This window comes from Hevea brasiliensis, chromosome 15 (genome assembly GCF_030052815.1).
Source record: "Hevea brasiliensis isolate MT/VB/25A 57/8 chromosome 15, ASM3005281v1, whole genome shotgun sequence".
Lineage (NCBI taxonomy): Eukaryota > Viridiplantae > Streptophyta > Magnoliopsida > Malpighiales > Euphorbiaceae > Hevea > Hevea brasiliensis.
Genome location: NC_079507.1, coordinates 56,296,532 through 56,314,713, shown reverse-complemented (window position 1 = coordinate 56,314,713; position 18,182 = coordinate 56,296,532). Strand labels below are relative to the sequence as shown.

The window sequence follows — 18,182 nt, the reverse complement described above, 5'->3', positions numbered from 1 at the left end:
AGCGCGTTCTCGAAGTCAGAATTGGCAAAGGTAAACCCAAACCTTGCTTTTTCGTAATTTTCTAGTGCTTAAATAAGATTAAAAATCCATAAAATATTCGTGGTAGCTTAGAAAATTATGATTCTTTTTGCAATAGCTTAGTAATATTGCTAAGGACATGAGGCAAAGTTTTAGAATTTTTAGAGCTTATTTGGGCAGTTTTTGCAAAAATGGTCAATTATAGGGACTAAATTGAAATTTTACATGTTGTGATGGATGATTGATTTGGTGGGCCCAGGAGGGGCTGTGTGATGTGATTGAGTTGTGGACATATGGATTGTGAATATAGAAGTGTGTTTTGAGCCCTTTTGCAGGTTGGGTAGGTCCTAGGTATAGGGGAGACTCTGCCGGATTTTCGGCACGACTTAGGATGTATTGGTCTTTTTCTTTGTTTGTATTGAGTCATTTATATTAAAAATTGTAATGTAATTGTCAGGTGAGCCGGGACAGCCTTCTTCCTCCGCCCAGCCGCCACAGTGACCGTTGTCAAGTCTGTGAGTAAAATATTAATTTTAATTGTAATTTCGATATTATTATATGTTCAGCATGCCCATGCATCACTTATATGCATATATTTATGTAGTTAAACTCTAGGCACGATTTATGATGCATTGATAACTGTTAAAGTGCCATGATGTTGTTGTGGTAATTTGGAGCAGTGTGCGTGCGTTGGCGTGCGTGTGATGTGGTGTGGACTATGGATAGGACGGGTAGTCACGGCTTGAGTTCTTCGCTGGGACCCGATCCTTCGAGGGGTAGTCACGGCTTGAGTTCTTCGCTGGGACCCTCGATTTGGTTTATTGCGAAGTCCGCTTGAGTTCTTCGGCACTGAGTTGGATTTAAGAGAGCTGTATAGGGGATCAGCTCCCATATGTTATGATTGATGCTACATGGTGCGTGAGTGCTCCAAATTACTTTTTTGATGTTATGATGTGAAAATCATGTTGATGTTGCATTTCACTCTACAGGGTGCATTAGTTTTAGATAGTTATAGAGATAATGGTTAAAATTGATATTTTACTCTCTGAGTCGAGCGCTCACTCCTGTTCAATATTTTTTTCAGGCTACAGGAGAATTTTATTTTTGGTTAACCTGCTTTTCTCATTCGCAGGTTGTTTATCAATATTTGTGTAATTTTATTTACTCCTAGAATTTCCGCATGTGTTAGAAGTATTTATTTGATTATGGTCTGTAATATTATTATCATGTTAGACCTGTAAACGTATAATGATATGTATGTTTGATGGATTGGATGAGGGAGCTGAGCTCCCATTTATTTTTATGAGGATATGAGTATGTGGAGGGTGAGCTGAGCTCCCCAATTGAGTATTTATTATGTTTACAGGTCGGGTGAGTCGAAAACTCCCCGTTGGAAAGTCCATTTTATGGCCGGACTCTGTCCGTTTGTTTTCTTGATATTGGGCCCAAATGGGCCTTAGAGTTGGGTTAATGAACAATTAGGCTTACTACGGGCCTCGGGGGCTTTAGGCTGGCCCAGGTCCTAGTGCCGGTCCGGCCCATAGGTTGGGTCGTGACACGCGGGAAGAAAAAGAAGAAGAAGAAGGAGCTGGCTCGATTCGGCCAGTTCGATTCGATCCGGTTTGATTCAGGGTACTCGAAATTGAATTTTTATTCTACCTTGGGACCAAAAACGAGGTCCAAAAATTTCAAAAAAAAATTCAGAAAACTCAGAAAAATTCATAGACTCTAAATATATTTTTAGTTTTGCCACGTGGTCTTTAAATTAATTTTTAAAAATCATCAAAGTTTTATATTTTCAGGAAATCAAACCTGATTTTTAAAACCCGAAAAATTTCAAATAATTTCCTAAAATTTAAATAAAATTAAAACATTAATATTACTCATAAAATAATAAATTTAAAAATTTATGGTATTACAAAAAGCAAGAATAAAGACAGCATTTTGAATTATTTAAGTGAATGTTATTCTCGTTATCAGAAAGCAACAAATAAATACCAAAAACCCTAACTTTTAAAAAGAACTTGTCTCGCAGTGGCTTAGTGGGATTTGGGATTTTGGACTGAATTGGAATAAGAATAAGAACTTCAATAATTTTATGGGCTAGGAAACTTTCCTTTCTTTCTTGTTTCCTCTTTGTGTTTGATCTCCATTGAACCTCAGAGGCCCGCCTCAAGAAGATATTGCAATTTTTCTCGGGGATTATGGATGACATGCCGTTTTGTTCTCGAATAATGGTTCTCCAATGTCAAACGACAAGTATGTTCCGTCGTTGAAAATGCAAAGTAGAGGTATGCATTGATAGTAGATTCCATGAATTCAAGACATCAAGCTTATTGTGGAATGTACAGATTATGTAAAAGATGGCAACTATTAATTTCCATTGAGTTATATATTTAGTTATTTACAAGGAAATACAGAATATTACAACAAAAAAAGTATAAAAAAAAATTGATATACAGCTCGAGAGAAGAATTGAAAACAGCTAAATCAGGAAGAACTAGAATAAGAACAAATAAACGAACACATCCAAAGCTTAGCTTCTGTAGTTATAATTGCTAGCAAAAAAGCTAACTATCAATCTCTCCTTTTGCAGGCAGGCAGTGCTATCGGTCTAAAGCAGAAAGAAAAGGAGTTTGGCCCCTTTTCGGAGTTTTACAGTTCTCATCTGTTCTTGAGTTTATTGGTGATCTTTGAGGCATTAGCTCAGACAACCTAGCTCTTTCGTTGGTAATTCTGTTCTGTAATAGAGTTTGAAACTTCGTTAATTCTGAGCTATATGTAATAGAAACAAGAGCATTCTCTTTGCAGTGACAGTGTTTACCTTAAAGGTCAAATCTTGGCATTCTCTTTCCAGCGAAGCAAGTCTATTTTTCATCTGCTCAAGTGCCTCCTCAGCAACCGCAGGGCTTATATTGGACACAGGTTTTGTTATTCCTGCTGCCTGGATTTTACAATAAAGTGGGAAAATAAGCACCAAGTTGCAAATTTTACAATATTGGACACAGGTTTTGTTATTCCTCCTGTTTTGACTTTTAAGTTTTTGAGTGAAAATAAGCACCAAGTTGCAAATTTAAGCACTTACTTTCAAAATGCTGGTGCACAAGCCTACCAACTTCTGTGCTATTTGCACCCTGTCATCCTCAGCTTCCTGTAGATGATTCACTTACGATTAGCCATCAAGTTTAGATTAGAAAAAAAAAAGAGAGAGAGAGAGAGAGACTTTCTCTTGCGCTAACCTTTAGTTTGTTTATCAATTGTTGTTCCTCATCAAAATTTATATAGGGACTTTTTCCAATGGAAGCACGATAATGTGCAAGCTCTTCTTTTACTCGTGAAAGAATGATCTCCGTACGCTGCAGCTTAGCACTAAGATCTTCATTCTGAAGTTTTAGCAAATTGTTCTCCTCCTATTTTATCATAACAGATCCACTTTAGGTTCATTTGGAAGAAGGGCACAATAATAAAGAAACTACTGATGTTTGCAAAAGTAGTAGACTGCCAGAATCCAATAAAGATCAACAAATTTTCTATTAGTTATCAATTCTATCTTGCCTTAATTTTTGCATGATGATGAATGCGTTGCTGGAGGTTTTGCTGGCCAGACAGCTTCTTTACATCAGCTTCAAGTTGCATCACCCTTTTCTTATTATTTGCATTCTCCGTCTGGATGGTTTGATGCATTTAATGTAAAGAGAAAATACCATTAAAAAGAGGCAAAAATAGAGTTCTCCTTTAGTGCGAAGATTAATTCACTTGAATCCACTTCAAAAGAATATTCCAAATCATAGACTAAAATTTTAACCTTCAACATTTCATTTTCAGCTTGAAGTAACTGATCTCGTTGCCGAAGCTTTTCCAATGCTATTTGTGCTGCAACCATCTCAGCCTGTCTCCTATCAATTTCCTCTAGCCATCTGGGAAAGAAAATGTGCAAATTCATCAACACGCTGCAGACCATTTTTGCCAGAGGCAAGCCATTTAATATTTTGAAGCAAGATATGCTTACCCTCGCCTCTCCTCAATAAATTCATTGAGCTGCTGTTTGAGCTTCATGACCTCCTGCTGCTCCTGTATGGCCAAGGGTCACAATTAAGATAAAATATCTAATAGTTGCCCTAATTTCACATCACCAAAGTAAAGAATACCTTAGGTTGAGGTTCGAAGCTATTAAGTTGAGCTTTCTCTGCTATCTTCTGTAGTTGCTGATTATCCAACAGTGACTGCCATTAACCAAAGGAAATTTAAATATAGATGCCCACAAGAACTTTTTTTACTTTATATTTGGTTTTACTCTTTATCCATTTTCTTACCTTGTTCAAATGTAGGAAATGGTTTTATGTAAAGGTTACAGTATTCAGAGCTGAATGTGAGAAATGATGATAAAACGGCCTTGATCCTACAGTCTACACACATACACACACAATGAAGGATGGGTATTGAACAGTGACTGCCGTTTACCTAAGGGAAGTATAAATAAAGACTCCCACACAAACTTTTGTTCTTTTTATCTTTTTTCCTTTTGTAGGAAATGGTTTTCTCTTTTATGACAAGGTCATAGTATTCAGAGCTGAGTGTGAAGTATTCAGAGCTGAATGTGAGAGAAGGATGGTAACAGAAAGCCTTGATTCTACAAACACTAACACACACACACATGGACAAAATAATAACCATAAATGATCCAAAAATGTAATGAGTAATGTAAATTTTCATAGATATAGAAATTCAGACAGCTATGAAATAATTAAAAATAAGCTGAATAGCGTAAAATTTACCACATAATTTGTCATATCCAATTTCACTCCCAATAAATCTCGAATGACATCATGGGTCATGCTCTCCGCAGCAGCTAATCTTGCATTCAATGCAAATATCTGTGAAAACAAACAATCACATCTAATAACATGAATGATGTTGACATGAATTTGAATTTACAGTTGGATTGGCAAAGCCCACCTCTTTTTGTCGACTCACAGCTAGGGATTCTAGCTCTTCAATATGCAACCTAGCAGCTGTAAGCTCTTCATCCCTCTCAGATTTTATTTGTTGTGCCAAACCCAAACCAATGCATTTGAAAGGGGAACCAGAACCCCTGGACTTGGCAGCATTTTTCTCAAGTTTGTTTGATGAAGAATTTCCAATGTGGGAGAAATGGCCTTCAGGTTTTACTTGCTCAGTCATTGCTTCCAAGGCCTTGAACTGTTTCCAAATTTGTTAGTTCACAAACTTCATAGATAGAAGAAAAACAGTATAAACTTTAAATCTTGACTTACCTTCTCTTTGTATTCGCTAGCCTGGGCTTCTGCATGTAAATTTAACTCAGATATATGTGCCTTGCATTGGGCAATCTGTTGCATGGTAACAAAAGCATTAACTTCACACCTCATAGAGAACACTGAGTTATCAAACTTGGTTTAATCATCATATGCATAGGCAAAACTAAAATACATGAGTAAAAGTACAACAAGAAACTTCACCTCTGCATCTTTCTCAGCAATATCCCTCCCAAGAACTTGTATGTGCTTCAGGGCTTCTTCTAGACCTTTCTCCTTCTCATCTAAATGCCTAAAGATAAACCAAAACCGTATATTGGTTATTTGAAACAACCTTGCAGCAACTAAGGAAGAAGAGTGCAAATGAAACTTATAAATCTAGGCAAGTGACCTAAACCTTTTAATGTCAGTGTCAACACTTCTAATTTTCTGCATCTGATGATTTACAGCATGAAGCTCGACTTCTAGCTCTTCTCTTTGCAATCTTTGTCGTTCAGTTTCCCCATTAAGAATTTCAAACTAACAAGAGAAAACTCGTAAGATGGTGATAAAAAGAAAATACATTCATATATTTGTTTAAAGTTCAGAAATAGGACACCATGATTATAAAATTCATGCCCCTTGATCAGAGTTCACAAATCTAACCTTGTTTTCCAGTACATTTATAGTACATTCTAGCTCCTCAACGGACCTCTCTAATAGCTTTACCTCCACTTCCTTTTCTTCAGCATAGACCTTCTTAGATTCAGCTATCTGGCATGGAAGTTAACAAGACAGAATTAGAAAACATTAAAAAAAATTTGAGAATATTAGGTTCTATTTCACCATATACTCCAATAACACATTAAAATTTTAGTGCAGCATGCTTTGTTTAGAAAAAACTTAATAGGATACAGCTAGAAACGTGGGGCTTATGCTTTTAGGACATGAAGCAGGTTAATTCAATTCAAGTGGCTATGGCAGTAAATTGCTCAGAGATTTATTAAGTAACTTCAAAATTAGAATTTACCTGTTGGGCCTCCAATGCAATAGCTTCATTTTCTTCAGCCCAAGCCTGTGCCTTTTCAAGCTGTTCTTTCAAATTATGCATCTCTGTGTGAAGCTGGTCTCTCTCATTGGCAAGATCATCTAAGTTGTTTCTTAAAGATTCAACTGTACTATTCATTTGGCCAAGAGCATTGCCCATCTGCGAGAGTTCCACTTCCAAGCTCTCAGTCAAATTCTTTCTTTCTGTTAACTCCTCCTCAAGAGAATTTTTTGCAGCCAATGCTTCTTCTATTTGTGCTCTCAGCTCCAGATTTTCACAAGAACACAATTTTAGAGACTCATGTTCCTTTGCAAAATCCAACTCAAGAGCAGAAATGATGCCCATCTTCTCCTGCAACTGACTTTCAAGCATCTGATTATGAGCAACAGCCTCAACAAGCTCACTAGACTTCACAACAAGCTCATCTTCCAAAGCCTCAAAGGAGGCCATCATTTCCTCAATCTTATCCTTTTGATCCTTAGTATTAGATGCAGACTCTTGTAGCAGGCTCAAATCAAATAATAATCCCTTTAAAATGTCATCCTTCCTCAATAGCTCAGCCTGGAGACTCATGTTGTCAGATACCAACTGTTTAGCATGACACTCCAAACACTCAATTTCTTTTATGAACTGGAATGTCCTCTCTGTAGCTTCACATATCTCATGGAACATTTTTTCTACAACCATATTACTTTCTTTCTCCAGTAAATTAAAAAACTTATGAGAAGTCACATTCACATTCCCCAGTGAATCAACACACTTCATAGTATTCAAGCTTGACAAGGCAAGGGCTTCCAGTGTAGCTTTCTTGTGAGACTTGAGTTCCTTCTTCAAAAGAATCTTCTCATTCTTCAATGTATTGACGTCATTGACAAATATTTGCAAATCCTGGCCCTTTGAGCTTAAATCTTCCATGACAACAGACTGATAATGCAAGAGTTCATTCACCTTAGCACTTTTGATTTTCAGATCAGTCTCTAGGCCCGCAATATGAGTCTCCAAGGACAAAATTCTATCCTGCAATCTGTGATTTTTCATGTCTGAGGTGCTTATACGGCTTGAAGACAATTCAATTTCAGAACTCTTCTCCTCCAAATCTTTGAGAAACAGGCTATTATCTATCTTCAACTTCCAGACCTCACCTTTAAGTGATTCATTTTCCCCTTCCAAGCATTTAATTCTGCTGAGTTCTCCATCTTTATTGTCCAGCTCACTTTGAAGTGTGCTCATTGAAGTTTCCAACAGGCAAATGTCCTCCTGCAACTTCTGGTTTTGTTGATCAAGGATGGAAATATGACTTGAAGAACTATCCAATGCTGTTTCTTTAGCCTTCAAATCCTTTAGCAGTTTCTCACATTCAACTTCAAGTTTTTCAACCTGGCTTAACAGTCTCACTTTGGCTTCCATAGCTTCACCCATTTCACCCTTCAATGCATCATTTGAACAAGCAAAATCCTTCAGCAGTTGAATTTCCCCTTCAAGGGCCCTGTTTGCCTCTTCTATCTCTACAACTCTTAAATGGCTTTGGTTCAGCCTTGACAATAAATACTGAGCCTCCCTTTGCGCTTCTTCAACTTCCTTTTGTAGAAGAGCAACCTCAGCATCCTTGGCCAACAGAACTTGATCTTTCAAATTTCCATCCACCATTAAAAAAATCATTTCTTCCTTCAAATGCTCAAGGTCAGAACCACAATTGATGTGCTTTCTCTCAGCTATAACTTTCTCAATAAACATCTCTTCTAGCTGTGATGCCAAGACAAGTGACTCAATGTCCTTCGACCACAACTCTATCATAAATAGCTCAGCCTCAGAATTTAGAAGCTCCTCTTTCTCTTTCCGCATTATCTCTTGATCAATAAGGGACTCATCAATTTTTCTGTTACTGAAGTCTAAATCCTTCATTAGAATAGAAAGCTGTGATCCCATATAGTTAGACCTTTGTAGCATCAATTGCTCTTGCAACTGTAGATCAAAGATCTTTTTCTCAAAACTGTTTAGCTTAGTGCTAAGCTCCCCAGTTTCTGTTTCTTTCCTCAAGATCCGATCAAAACTGTTCTTCATGTCAGCCAGCAATTTCCCCTTCAAAGTTCTGCACATTTGGAGCTCTCTATTTGACTTAGAATTGTGCTCTCTCAGACCAGCTATAATAGTGTTTGATTCACACAAGCCATGTTGAAGCAATCCATTTTCTGTGTTCAGCCCTGTTACTGTTTCCAACAGAATGCCCATATGACAGAGGTGAAGCACTGATACAGCAGAATCCTTCATGATTATCTCAGACCAGACATCTTCGAGCCATGATCGCACCAACTTCCCTTTGTCTAAAACTAAAGTCTTAATAGAATGAAAATCACATGCCAGAGACTTTAAATTTTCCTTGAAAGTGGTCTGGAGCTTTGCAATACTATCCTCCAGCTCCTCAACCAGATCATTTGTTTCCATCAAGTTTAAGCCAAACTGCTTTTCAAGATCTTCAACCTGCAGATCCTTGAGAGAATTGAGCGAATGCAATCTCTTAACCTCATTAATTAGCATATCCTTTTCATTAGTTAATGTGATTTCTATTTCTTTCAGCCTTTCCATATCCAGTTTCATTGTTTCATTTGCTATTATCAGCTCATTGATCATGATATCAGCTTCTTTCATGGTATCTTGGGCCTCTTCAAATTTAGCAAAAATACAAGAAGCCTCTGCTGCCTTTTGGGCTGCAACCATCTTTGCATCACCAACTTCCATCTCAAGAAACTGCAGAAGAATTGTTGAAAAAAAAATGATAAGATGTGTGGGGATAAATAAGTACCTGAATGCATGACAATTAAATTTGCCATATTTCTTACTACAAAAAGGCACCAAAAAATATGGATTGCATGAAAAACCAGTGGTTTTTTTTTTTTTCATATCATTTAAAACATTGTTTTTCTTATTAAGGTAAAAAGCACATTAATAGGTAGCAGAGATCTGTAAGAGGATATAATGCATTTGTCTTGAAGAAACCCAAACTTGCAGTGAGTTGCAGTAGAAAATTGAGAGCACAAATATAGAAAATCTAACAAGTTACCTCTTTTGTTTGGCACCAATGAGTTCCAGCTTCTTGGACAATCTGTTCAAATGACTGTAACTTATGATTAATGGCATTCATCTTAAGTTCAAACAGATTTTCAAAATTACTCATATCTGCTTGAATTGCAAGTATGAGAGTTGTGAAGCATTTTAAGCTCTCCTGACTTCGTTTCTCAGATATCCGTATTTCTTCTTTCTCACTACGTAGTTTAGCCATCTCCACTTGAACCTCTTGCAAGCTTTCAAGGGCAGACTCTATTTCCTTTTTGAGAAGAATAATGGTAACGTCTCGATCACTTACATCCTTGGAAGTCCTGAATTCCTCTGATTTTCTACAACGGGATCCTTTTTCAAGAGAACACTCAGGGACATGAGCTCTTAAGTCCTCTCCAGCATCTGTCTGCAACAATATCAAGATATAGCAATTAAACCTAACTCCTTTCACGGACAACTGCAATATAAAAGTGAATGTAAAATAGCACCAACCAAGAAGAAAGCAACATAATTAGCTTACCCGCCCATTGCTGCTGTCAAGAGGCACACAAGCTACATTTGTTTCATTCATTTTAGCACTTCTATCATGCTTCAAAGAGATGCTCATGCATGACATGAGTGAGGATACACCAGTTTTCAGCTCAGTTAGTTTCTCTCTTGTCTTCAAAATGTCATTCTCTTCTTCTTCAAGCTTTTGTTCCATAAAATTAGCACGTTTCTCCTCTTCCAAGAGTCTCCGTTGAAGTTGAGCACATGTATCCTTCAATTGCACTTGTTTCATTCTCAAGGACTCAATCTCTTCCTCAGCCTCTTTAATAGCAGCGGCCTGATTTTCTAGGAGGGCACATTTCCTCTGATTAATCTCTATTGATTCACTAAGTTGGAAATCCTTGTACTTTAATTCATCGAGATTATTAACATTCAACTCTGAAAGCCTATTCACAATCACAAAAGCGGCTGTTGCACAAATTGATGATTTATTAGCATGAAGTTGTGCCAGCTTCACCTTGCCCTCCAGCTCTGCAACGGTAGTTGTTTTCTCTTTTAAAAGAGACTTCAAGAGAAAATTTTCTTTCTCCTTTTCATGGCACTCCTGCTGATGTGCTTCATTGATCACCACTGCTGCTCCTCTCAAAGACTTAAGCATGCACTCCACATCACTTCTTTTATTGTTTGCGTCCTCTAAACATTTGCCAAGTTCTTCAATCAATAATTCCTTTTCAGAAATGATTCTAATTAACCTGCCAACTTGTTCAGGGATCCAAATCCTTTTATGTGGAAAGGTACTGGAGATAAGGTCAAGCTGATCAGATGCATCAGTAAGTGCTTCTTGCCCATCCGCAAGAATTTCTGCTATCTCACAAGCCAACAATTCCCATTCAGTAGATAATTTTCTCAATTCTTCATCTTTACCGATTAGCTTTCCATGTAACTCTTTGTTATCCTCAGTTAAGAGGTGTAACTTTCCCTGCAGCTCCTTCAATTCATTTTCCAGAAGCGTCACTGTGTTATTAGTCTCCTTCTCTTTCAAATGGCAATTGTGTACCTGCTGCTGAAGAATGGATAGTTCTTCCTGCAAACAGACAATAACCTCCGCAGTTTCAGCTTCTGCCTGTCTACGGACTTCATCCATTTCTTCTTCATTGGTTGCCTTAAAAGCATGATCATTTTGATACCACAGATTCAGTCTCTTGGCCTTCTCAAAGGAATCTTGCATCCTCTTCAATTTTATTTGTAAAGTGGAGTCCTTACCCTCTGACTGGTAATCTCTTAATTCCTTTCTAGAAAGTTGATCCTTCAATTCCATTATTTCAATCTGTTTTTCATGCAAAAGCTCGACATAGTGCCTATTACTTTTCCTCAGGTTTTCCATCTCATTTATTGCCAGTATTTGTTCAGACTCAAGGGCTTCAACAACTGACTTTGCCTCTTTCAGTTCATGAGTTGCATCTCCAAATTGCTTGCTTACAAACAGAACCTTTTCTTTGGCCATTTCAAGTTCTCTACTCAAGCATATTGTCCTTTCTTCTACTTCACCATGGATTGACCTCTCTTCTTTGAGAATAATCTTCAATATATCTAATTCCAACTGTAAGTCCAAGATTTCTTCTGCATGTTTCATCACTGATGTAGTATATATGCACTCCATCCCATTCTCAACACCCTCAAGTATGTCAAGTTCAGAAGCTAGAGCTTCTGAGGTATCCTGAAAATCCTGAAAAACACAGAGCATGATGTATGATAAACCAAAGAAAAAGCCAACAGCACATACACACATACTGATATACATATGACTTAACAGATACCTACTTATCAAATGTCATGACGCTACTAAAATGGTACACATCTTTTCATGAATGTAGATATTCCAAAACTCAAACATACCTTAATGCTTTTGATGTTACCATCATTGTCCCGGGTGGTGGATTTGATATTGTCTAACATAAACTGCAGATCATTTATTTCTCTGCAAAAGTTGATGGAATCAAAAGTGCATCAGAAGCAGAAAATTCACTGCAAGAATTGAGGGATTCAGACTACAACTACATTTCAAAATGAACTTACAAAATAGAATATGAAATGAACTTGAAAACAGGAGTAGAATTCCTCACCTACTAAGTTTTTGGTTCTCTTCCAAGCAAGAATTTAAGTTACGCCTGCACTCCTCCAACTCATTGACGGTGTTCTTTAACTGAAAAAAAAAAAAAAGGAAATTTAGCGTGACATGGATTAAAATTTTCAGGGAGAAAAAAAAGTGCAATAGTTCTTGTTAAGAAAGTAGTAAGCAACCTCTAAATGGAGAGAATTGTCTTGGTTGCTGATGCACATAGCTTCCTAAGTCAATAAGGGGGAAAAGCATCCAAACCGGTAAGAAAAAAAAATTTTCTAGCTACTCGATAGTACATCAAAACTTTAGAACTCATCAGGTTGCATAAAGAGGAGTTAAAAGAGAATGCAACAAAACCCAGAAGATTCAAGAAGACAACAAAGAACAAACCTGAGGTTGGCCATTGACATTTGGATGGTTATGCCATATAGATTTCCCATCAAGATGATGAAGCAGCTGCAAAAGATGGTATTTTAATTTCACAGGTTCCATACAACAAATAAAACAAAACAAAATTTTGATTTTGCATCCAATTCCATGAAAACCTGTTCCCGAAGGTTGGATACTTCATCCAGGAGTATATCTCTCTCCCCTTCTTCATAGAATTCTTGAAATCTATCGATGGCACAGTGAAAACTTAGTAAATGTGTAACACCTTGGACCGCCCTTTGATGAAAAAATAAAGGAAAAGAAATTACCTTCTAAGTTGGTCTAAAAGCCTTATATTCTCCAATGCAAAGCGAGTTACTTCAGGATTTTTATCTACTTTAGCTTGAAGCATCTGGATCTCTTCACAGAGGGCTTTGTTCTCTTCAAGCAAATAAGTATCTTGAGGTAATGAACCACCCAGAAGTGACTCCATTCTGTGAATTTTGTCTTCCCGAAATCTCACCATCATCTTTGTGCTCCTGGTCTCTTCCTCTCTTTGACGAACCTGACAGATATTTTCAGATAACTCAGCTTACAGTTCCAGCAGGCAAATGGAAAGGGAGGAAAAAACTTCACTGCAAAAGTAAATAAACCAATAAAAGTAAAAGAATATACCAAACGGTTCAAATGCTCAATTTCAGCTTCAAGTTTCTTTGTGCAGGTCTCTGCCATCTGCTCTCTTCTCAATGCACCAGCAAGTGTTGTCTCCAAAGATTTCAACTGTTTGGGCATCAATTTTAGTAACATGAAATATATGCTAAATCTAAAAATTAATATGGAGGAAATCAGATGCAGCATCCCAGCTGATGGTTTTCAAATCAACCTAGCATGGTAGGGATAGGAACAATCTTGACAACAACTAAATAACACACCAAATCACAATGCTTCACTTTAAATGCCTATGAGTGGAATGCTTCACTTTAAATGCCTATGAGTGGGTAAATCAAATTTCTGCCTCATCATGTCTCTTAAGTAACAGCCACTTTCCAATTAAATAAATAATACATGATTATAATTTGTATCAGCCATAAAGTAAATTAGTCCTATTTTTATAAAATTGCCATACTGTATTACTAAAACATCATAGTGCAAAATGACCTAGCATACCTGCTTAGTAGACATTCTAATAATGCCTTTTGATTCCAATGCAAGTGAGCCATCAACGTGCTGTTGATCTGTTTCATACATCTTCTCAGAGCAAGCAGTATGCTGTGCTTGAGTCGTATCTTTGACAGTTGAACCAAATGACAAAGATCTGAAGACATTTTGACGTTTTAGAAGAGAAAGCTCCTCCTAATCCACGAATGGCCCAGTAATTTTAGTACAGGTTACTGGCAAAAAAATTATGATTAGTAAGTTGTCAGATTTAATATCATACCTTTAAAAGTCGTATTTGATGCTGCAGTGCAATGATATCCCCAGTGGAATCTTCATTCACCACAGCCTATATACCATAATGAGATTCATAAATTAGTGAAACTGATCAATGCCCTGGAGAAAGTCAACCATAGTACATTTACACACAAACAAGCTTACATTGTTCTGGATAAGTTTTGCTCTCTGAGCAAACTTTAAAGTGTTTAATGTTTCAGCTGCACAGCTGCAAAGGGTAGAAATTAAAGAAAAGAAAAGCCTCATTGTAACTTTGTTAGCAATTGGCTAACTGAAACAATAGGGAAGCAGTTTCAAACAGGTGAGCCAACCAGATAGAAGGGCTGACATTAGCAATGATCATTGTTTTTGAGTTTCCACCAAGTGAGTCCTGAAACATATTATGTATGATATGTTACATTATGACTGAAAAGTCAATAATGAAGAGGATAGCGGAACAAGATTAGAATTAACCTGAAGAAGGAAGGTCAACCTTGAATCCCTGTAAGGAACATGTTTTGGTTTCCCGTTTGCCACATCTACTAGAATCATAATTACATGACTGCAAATGATAGTTTGCATCCATTATATCGACAGAAAAAACTTAAGCCAAAAAGAATATAAATAAAAGAAAAGAAAGGACTGATAGGTGCCGACAAAATTGGTATAGTTGCAGTACCCTAATGTGGATAAGGATTTGTTTATGTTTGCAGCTTCCTTTAGACGCTCACCTTCAGCACCTGAACTTTTCTGCCTATGGTTGATAATAATTAGGTCATGATTCAGGAATAAAATCACTCAAAAATATGCAGAGTATTTGTAATTCAGCAAAATTTATAACTTGAAAGCAACGTACTTACCTTTCTGAACCCGCAAGATCAACTAAGTTCAATCTAGCAAACCTTACGTTAGTTGTGGAATCTTTTTCCCACCTGCTCTCAATTGCACATGTAAAAACACTATGCGACCGACTGCTTTCCTTGTTCATATTTGTTGCTGCAACTTTCCTATTTACAGAACCCTAGGTGCAAAATAGTTTTATTTTATCAAACACATCCATGTAAGTGGACACATGCATGTGCACAAAGAGGATGGAGACATAGAAATGGTGATAAAGATGGGAAAACAATAAAAGATTGGTAACCTGAGTCAGTAGCTTCAGAATGTCGCTCACTGTTCTAACTTCAAATTCTGAGAGATTTTCTACATAGACACCCTGCTTGACATCCTCCCTCAGCTATAAAGTACAAACAAAAAATTACAAAAGTGTCTCAAAACATTCCAAACCTAATTGCTTCAAAATAATCAAACTCACATGCAAATAGGTAGATGAGGGATCAAGGAGATCAGTAATTTGCTCATTGTAAATCTCTAAGAAAGAGCACTTGCAACTATATTTTAGTCTTTCATCGCTACGACTTTCTTCCTCCTGAATAAAAAATGAAGTTAAACATGTAACAAGAAAAGGGCATTATATAATATCTATGCCTACCTCTGAGATCTTTTTACATTGCACAGTTCATTATTTGTTATAAAGTATAAGGTATAAAAATTATATGCTTATATGCACATGTCAAAAGGTTGGCAAGATCAGGCAAAGAGTACATACAGCTTGAATCCTTGCAAACAAGAATTCAAATATCCTCGGTGTCATTCCACGATGTGGGCTGGGCTTGACTTCTAAATCATCAATTTCACCAAGCATTGTGTACGTCTTCCCACTTCCTGTCTGCACAATCAAACTCGCTCTTGTTAATTTTTGTTTGATACATAATTGTATGGGGATGTTTTGAAAGAATGTATGATACATCATTTATTTAAAGCTTTTTTAATTGTAGGGGAGTGTTGGAAACTATATGCCAAAAATGGAAATTGTTAAGGTAAAACTGTTTTCTCAAGTTGTTGCTAAGGTTGACAAATAAATTTTCCACTCTGGTCCTTGAAGGAGAAAGCTCTCTTCCCTCTCTCTTGCTCTCTCTTAGAGGGAAAAAGTAAAAAGAAACAAAATGAACTGAAGAATTCTTAAGATTATCCCCTGTTATTGTAGTACATTCTCAACAATGGATATCACTACATTAATCAAAGACCAATGTGGTCTGCAGTGGTGCTGTTTATGAAATTACATAAAATAACAAATTAGGTGAATTGATACAAAAAGGAAATTCTGTGCAAGTTATCACTTGCCAGGCCATCATGCTTATTTGTAGCCCAACATAGTGGCAGTTACTTTATATTGTGGAAATACAAGTAGAAGAACCACATCCACAATGTCAAAAGAGTTCTTTGCTTGGGAGGTTACCTGACCATAGGCAAACATGCAGCTATTGTAGCCAGACAAGCAATTCTCCACCATGGGGAGACCAGCCATCCTAAAAAGCATTTCCTGCAAATGACAACTTTATTACGCTGCTTTAACTTATGAAATGTGTGACTGGTAAAATTAACTATTTTCCTCTTTCTAACCAGACCTGATCCACTGTTTCACACGCTACATGGTCAAATGTGAAGCGAGTTTCTGATTGTCCAATCCAAGTGATACTTTGGGCACTTTCTTGCTTCAAGCACCTGTTGTAACCATGCATACTCTTCTCCATGCCATTGAGTGGACGCACACGAATAAGAACCTAGATGAATTTAACATACAAAATAGTAATTGAAAAAATAACGAGCAAAAACTACACTATTCAAACCCAAATCAAAATTTAATCTTCAAAACATCACCAGCAATCTCTACACTCAGTAAACAGAATTCTTCATTCCTTCAAAACACTCTTCAGTGTTCACCTTGTCTATATGATAGGCCATAGTAAAGTCCAAGTATTGTTCAGTATTGCAACTTGGCACCTATTTTGATATTGCCGCAGTTCTCACAATAACAACATTTATACTGCTAGTCTTTTCTTAAAAGTATCTCCTAACTAATTCTAGGCACTGAACCAAAAATATGCAAAGGAAACAAACACCTTAAATCAAACCAAAAACAGAAGCTACCTGTACGTTGTGATCCATCCAAAATGATGGATCCTCCTTGAGATCAAAATGAGGGACTTCAACAGTATTAACGACAGTAGTACTCGAACCACCAGTAACGGGAACCCCCCTATACAATGCAGCAAAGTTTCCTGCACGCCCTCCTCCAATACCTCCATCAAACTTACTCCTATACCCTGAACTCGTAGGCTTAGAAACACTCTTGGTTGGTGTGCTTTGTGTGGAATTAGTCTCAGAATGACTTGAAGTAGGCCTCCCCACGGTCCTAGTCGACCTCGGAGTCATGTTTGGCAAGCCCCCACGACTCAGCTGCACTGGATAGTTGTTCATATCAGGTCTCATTTCATCACACGATTCACTGGGAATCGAGCTAGGCTCATTCCTCTGAGCCCACCCGAATCGATTCTTCACATGAAATGCCTGTTTATCCGGCGTACGGACAGGCAAAGTGGAATCAGACTTTTTGGGTTTGGGCTTGATTGGTGTTCTGTCAATTTTACTTCCACCTGTTGCTGATTCTTTTTCAAATTTAGGTTTAGGAGAGGGAGGAACTGGGTCTTGAATCGTATTCAACGGAGGCCTAGATGAGTCAGCGCTAGTTTGACTCGCTAATGAATCTCTAGGATTTACAGGAACATTCTCGATTTCATCACTCTGCTTGCCCGAATTCCGGCGGAGGAATTTGAAATCTCTCAACATCCTGATATAGGAAACAAAAATCATTTCAAATAACACTTTTCTAAATTCAACAGCTAAATGTACATTCTGCATTTTTTTTCACTACAGAAATAGAATTGCAAAATGGAGACAAATACCTGAAACTGCTATTGAAGAACAGAATCTGCAGACTTCGAGTAACTGAAATTGTTCTTTTGTTCCGAAGAGAGCTTATTTCAGCTGGGTTTTTTCAGGGATTTTAGTGAAAAGCTGAAAAATGAATACTGGGTAATTATTAGATCTTGATTTGAGCAAACATATCTCTCTCTCTCTCTCGTTCTTAGTTTTGAGCTTTTAAGCATCACTATTTTTTGCTCCTCTGCTTTGAGCGTGTTTTGCGTTGAGTGTTTGATTTCAAACAGCGCCTAAACTCAAAAGAAAAGGTGGGGGTGGGAGTGGACGGCTGAGATTGAAAATAGATTTGAAAATGAGTGCGTCCCGGTTTTCGGATTTGAAGTAGGAGGGAGGGGGCTTTTTGGTCAAGCAATACAAATTTAAATTATAAGGCTAATATTATTATGTCTCGGATTCAAATTTCAACGGCTATTTTCCTTTTTTGCGTTAGCCTGCCCACCAACCTTGACATGGCCCGGTCCGGGCTTGGATGGATTGATCAAAATTGAGCCAGACTTGGATCTGAATAAGTTAAATTTAAATTTAATTAAAATCGTCTTTAATTTGACTGGGCCAATTT

The 18,182-nt window shown here is 37.3% G+C and overlaps 1 protein-coding gene and 1 long non-coding RNA gene across 4 annotated transcripts; one reads left to right on the top strand and one right to left on the bottom strand.

The window, feature by feature from the left end:
* The first annotated feature begins 2,023 nt into the window (after positions 1 to 2,023).
* Positions 2,024 to 10,983, top strand: LOC110634969 (uncharacterized). 2 transcript variants are annotated; one of them, XR_009144330.1, is made up of 5 exons: positions 2,024 to 2,309; positions 2,615 to 2,748; positions 2,830 to 3,026; positions 10,630 to 10,691; positions 10,847 to 10,983. It is a non-coding gene; the product is annotated as an uncharacterized LOC110634969 (long non-coding RNA). The 2 variants fall into 2 exon arrangements; XR_009144329.1 differs by lacking the exons at positions 10,630 to 10,691; positions 10,847 to 10,983 and adding an exon at positions 3,844 to 4,521 and having other exon boundaries at positions 2,030 to 2,309.
* Positions 2,371 to 17,844, bottom strand: LOC110634965 (kinesin-like protein KIN-12D). Of its 2 annotated transcripts, none has more exons than XM_021784126.2 (38): positions 17,587 to 17,844; positions 16,772 to 17,471; positions 16,249 to 16,404; positions 16,080 to 16,163; positions 15,390 to 15,509; positions 15,096 to 15,209; positions 14,925 to 15,017; positions 14,641 to 14,801; positions 14,460 to 14,534; positions 14,255 to 14,342; positions 14,113 to 14,171; positions 13,946 to 14,009; positions 13,788 to 13,853; positions 13,517 to 13,702; positions 13,025 to 13,129; positions 12,679 to 12,914; positions 12,526 to 12,595; positions 12,371 to 12,436; positions 12,163 to 12,207; positions 11,985 to 12,064; positions 11,758 to 11,839; positions 9,893 to 11,587; positions 9,377 to 9,778; positions 6,301 to 9,063; positions 5,937 to 6,044; positions 5,689 to 5,810; positions 5,496 to 5,583; positions 5,292 to 5,366; positions 4,975 to 5,217; positions 4,794 to 4,892; positions 4,167 to 4,241; positions 4,028 to 4,089; positions 3,824 to 3,935; positions 3,574 to 3,684; positions 3,258 to 3,428; positions 3,104 to 3,169; positions 2,843 to 2,962; positions 2,371 to 2,759 (listed from the first exon to the last, which is right to left on the bottom strand). In XM_021784126.2, the coding sequence occupies exons 2-38, from the start codon at positions 17,468 to 17,470 to the stop codon at positions 2,625 to 2,627; spliced, it is 9,096 nt and encodes a 3,031-aa protein (XP_021639818.2). In that variant the 5' UTR covers position 17,471; positions 17,587 to 17,844; the 3' UTR covers positions 2,371 to 2,624. The 2 variants fall into 2 exon arrangements, with proteins under 2 accessions (XP_021639818.2, XP_057992919.1); XM_058136936.1 differs by having other exon boundaries at positions 16,249 to 16,365.
* Between the last annotated feature and the right edge of the window lie 338 nt (positions 17,845 to 18,182).

Coding starts and splice junctions, on each gene's coding strand:
- LOC110634965 (XM_021784126.2), bottom strand. CDS start 17,470: ATGTTGAGAGATTTCAAATTCCTCCGCCGGAATTCGGGCAAGCAGAGT. Junction 14,010..14,112: donor AATGTCAGCCCTTCTATCTG/GTTGGCTCACCT, acceptor TACCCTTTGCAG/CTGTGCAGCTGAAACATTAA. Junction 11,588..11,757: donor GTAACATCAAAAGCATTAAG/GTATGTTTGAGT, acceptor TGTGTTTTTCAG/GATTTTCAGGATACCTCAGA.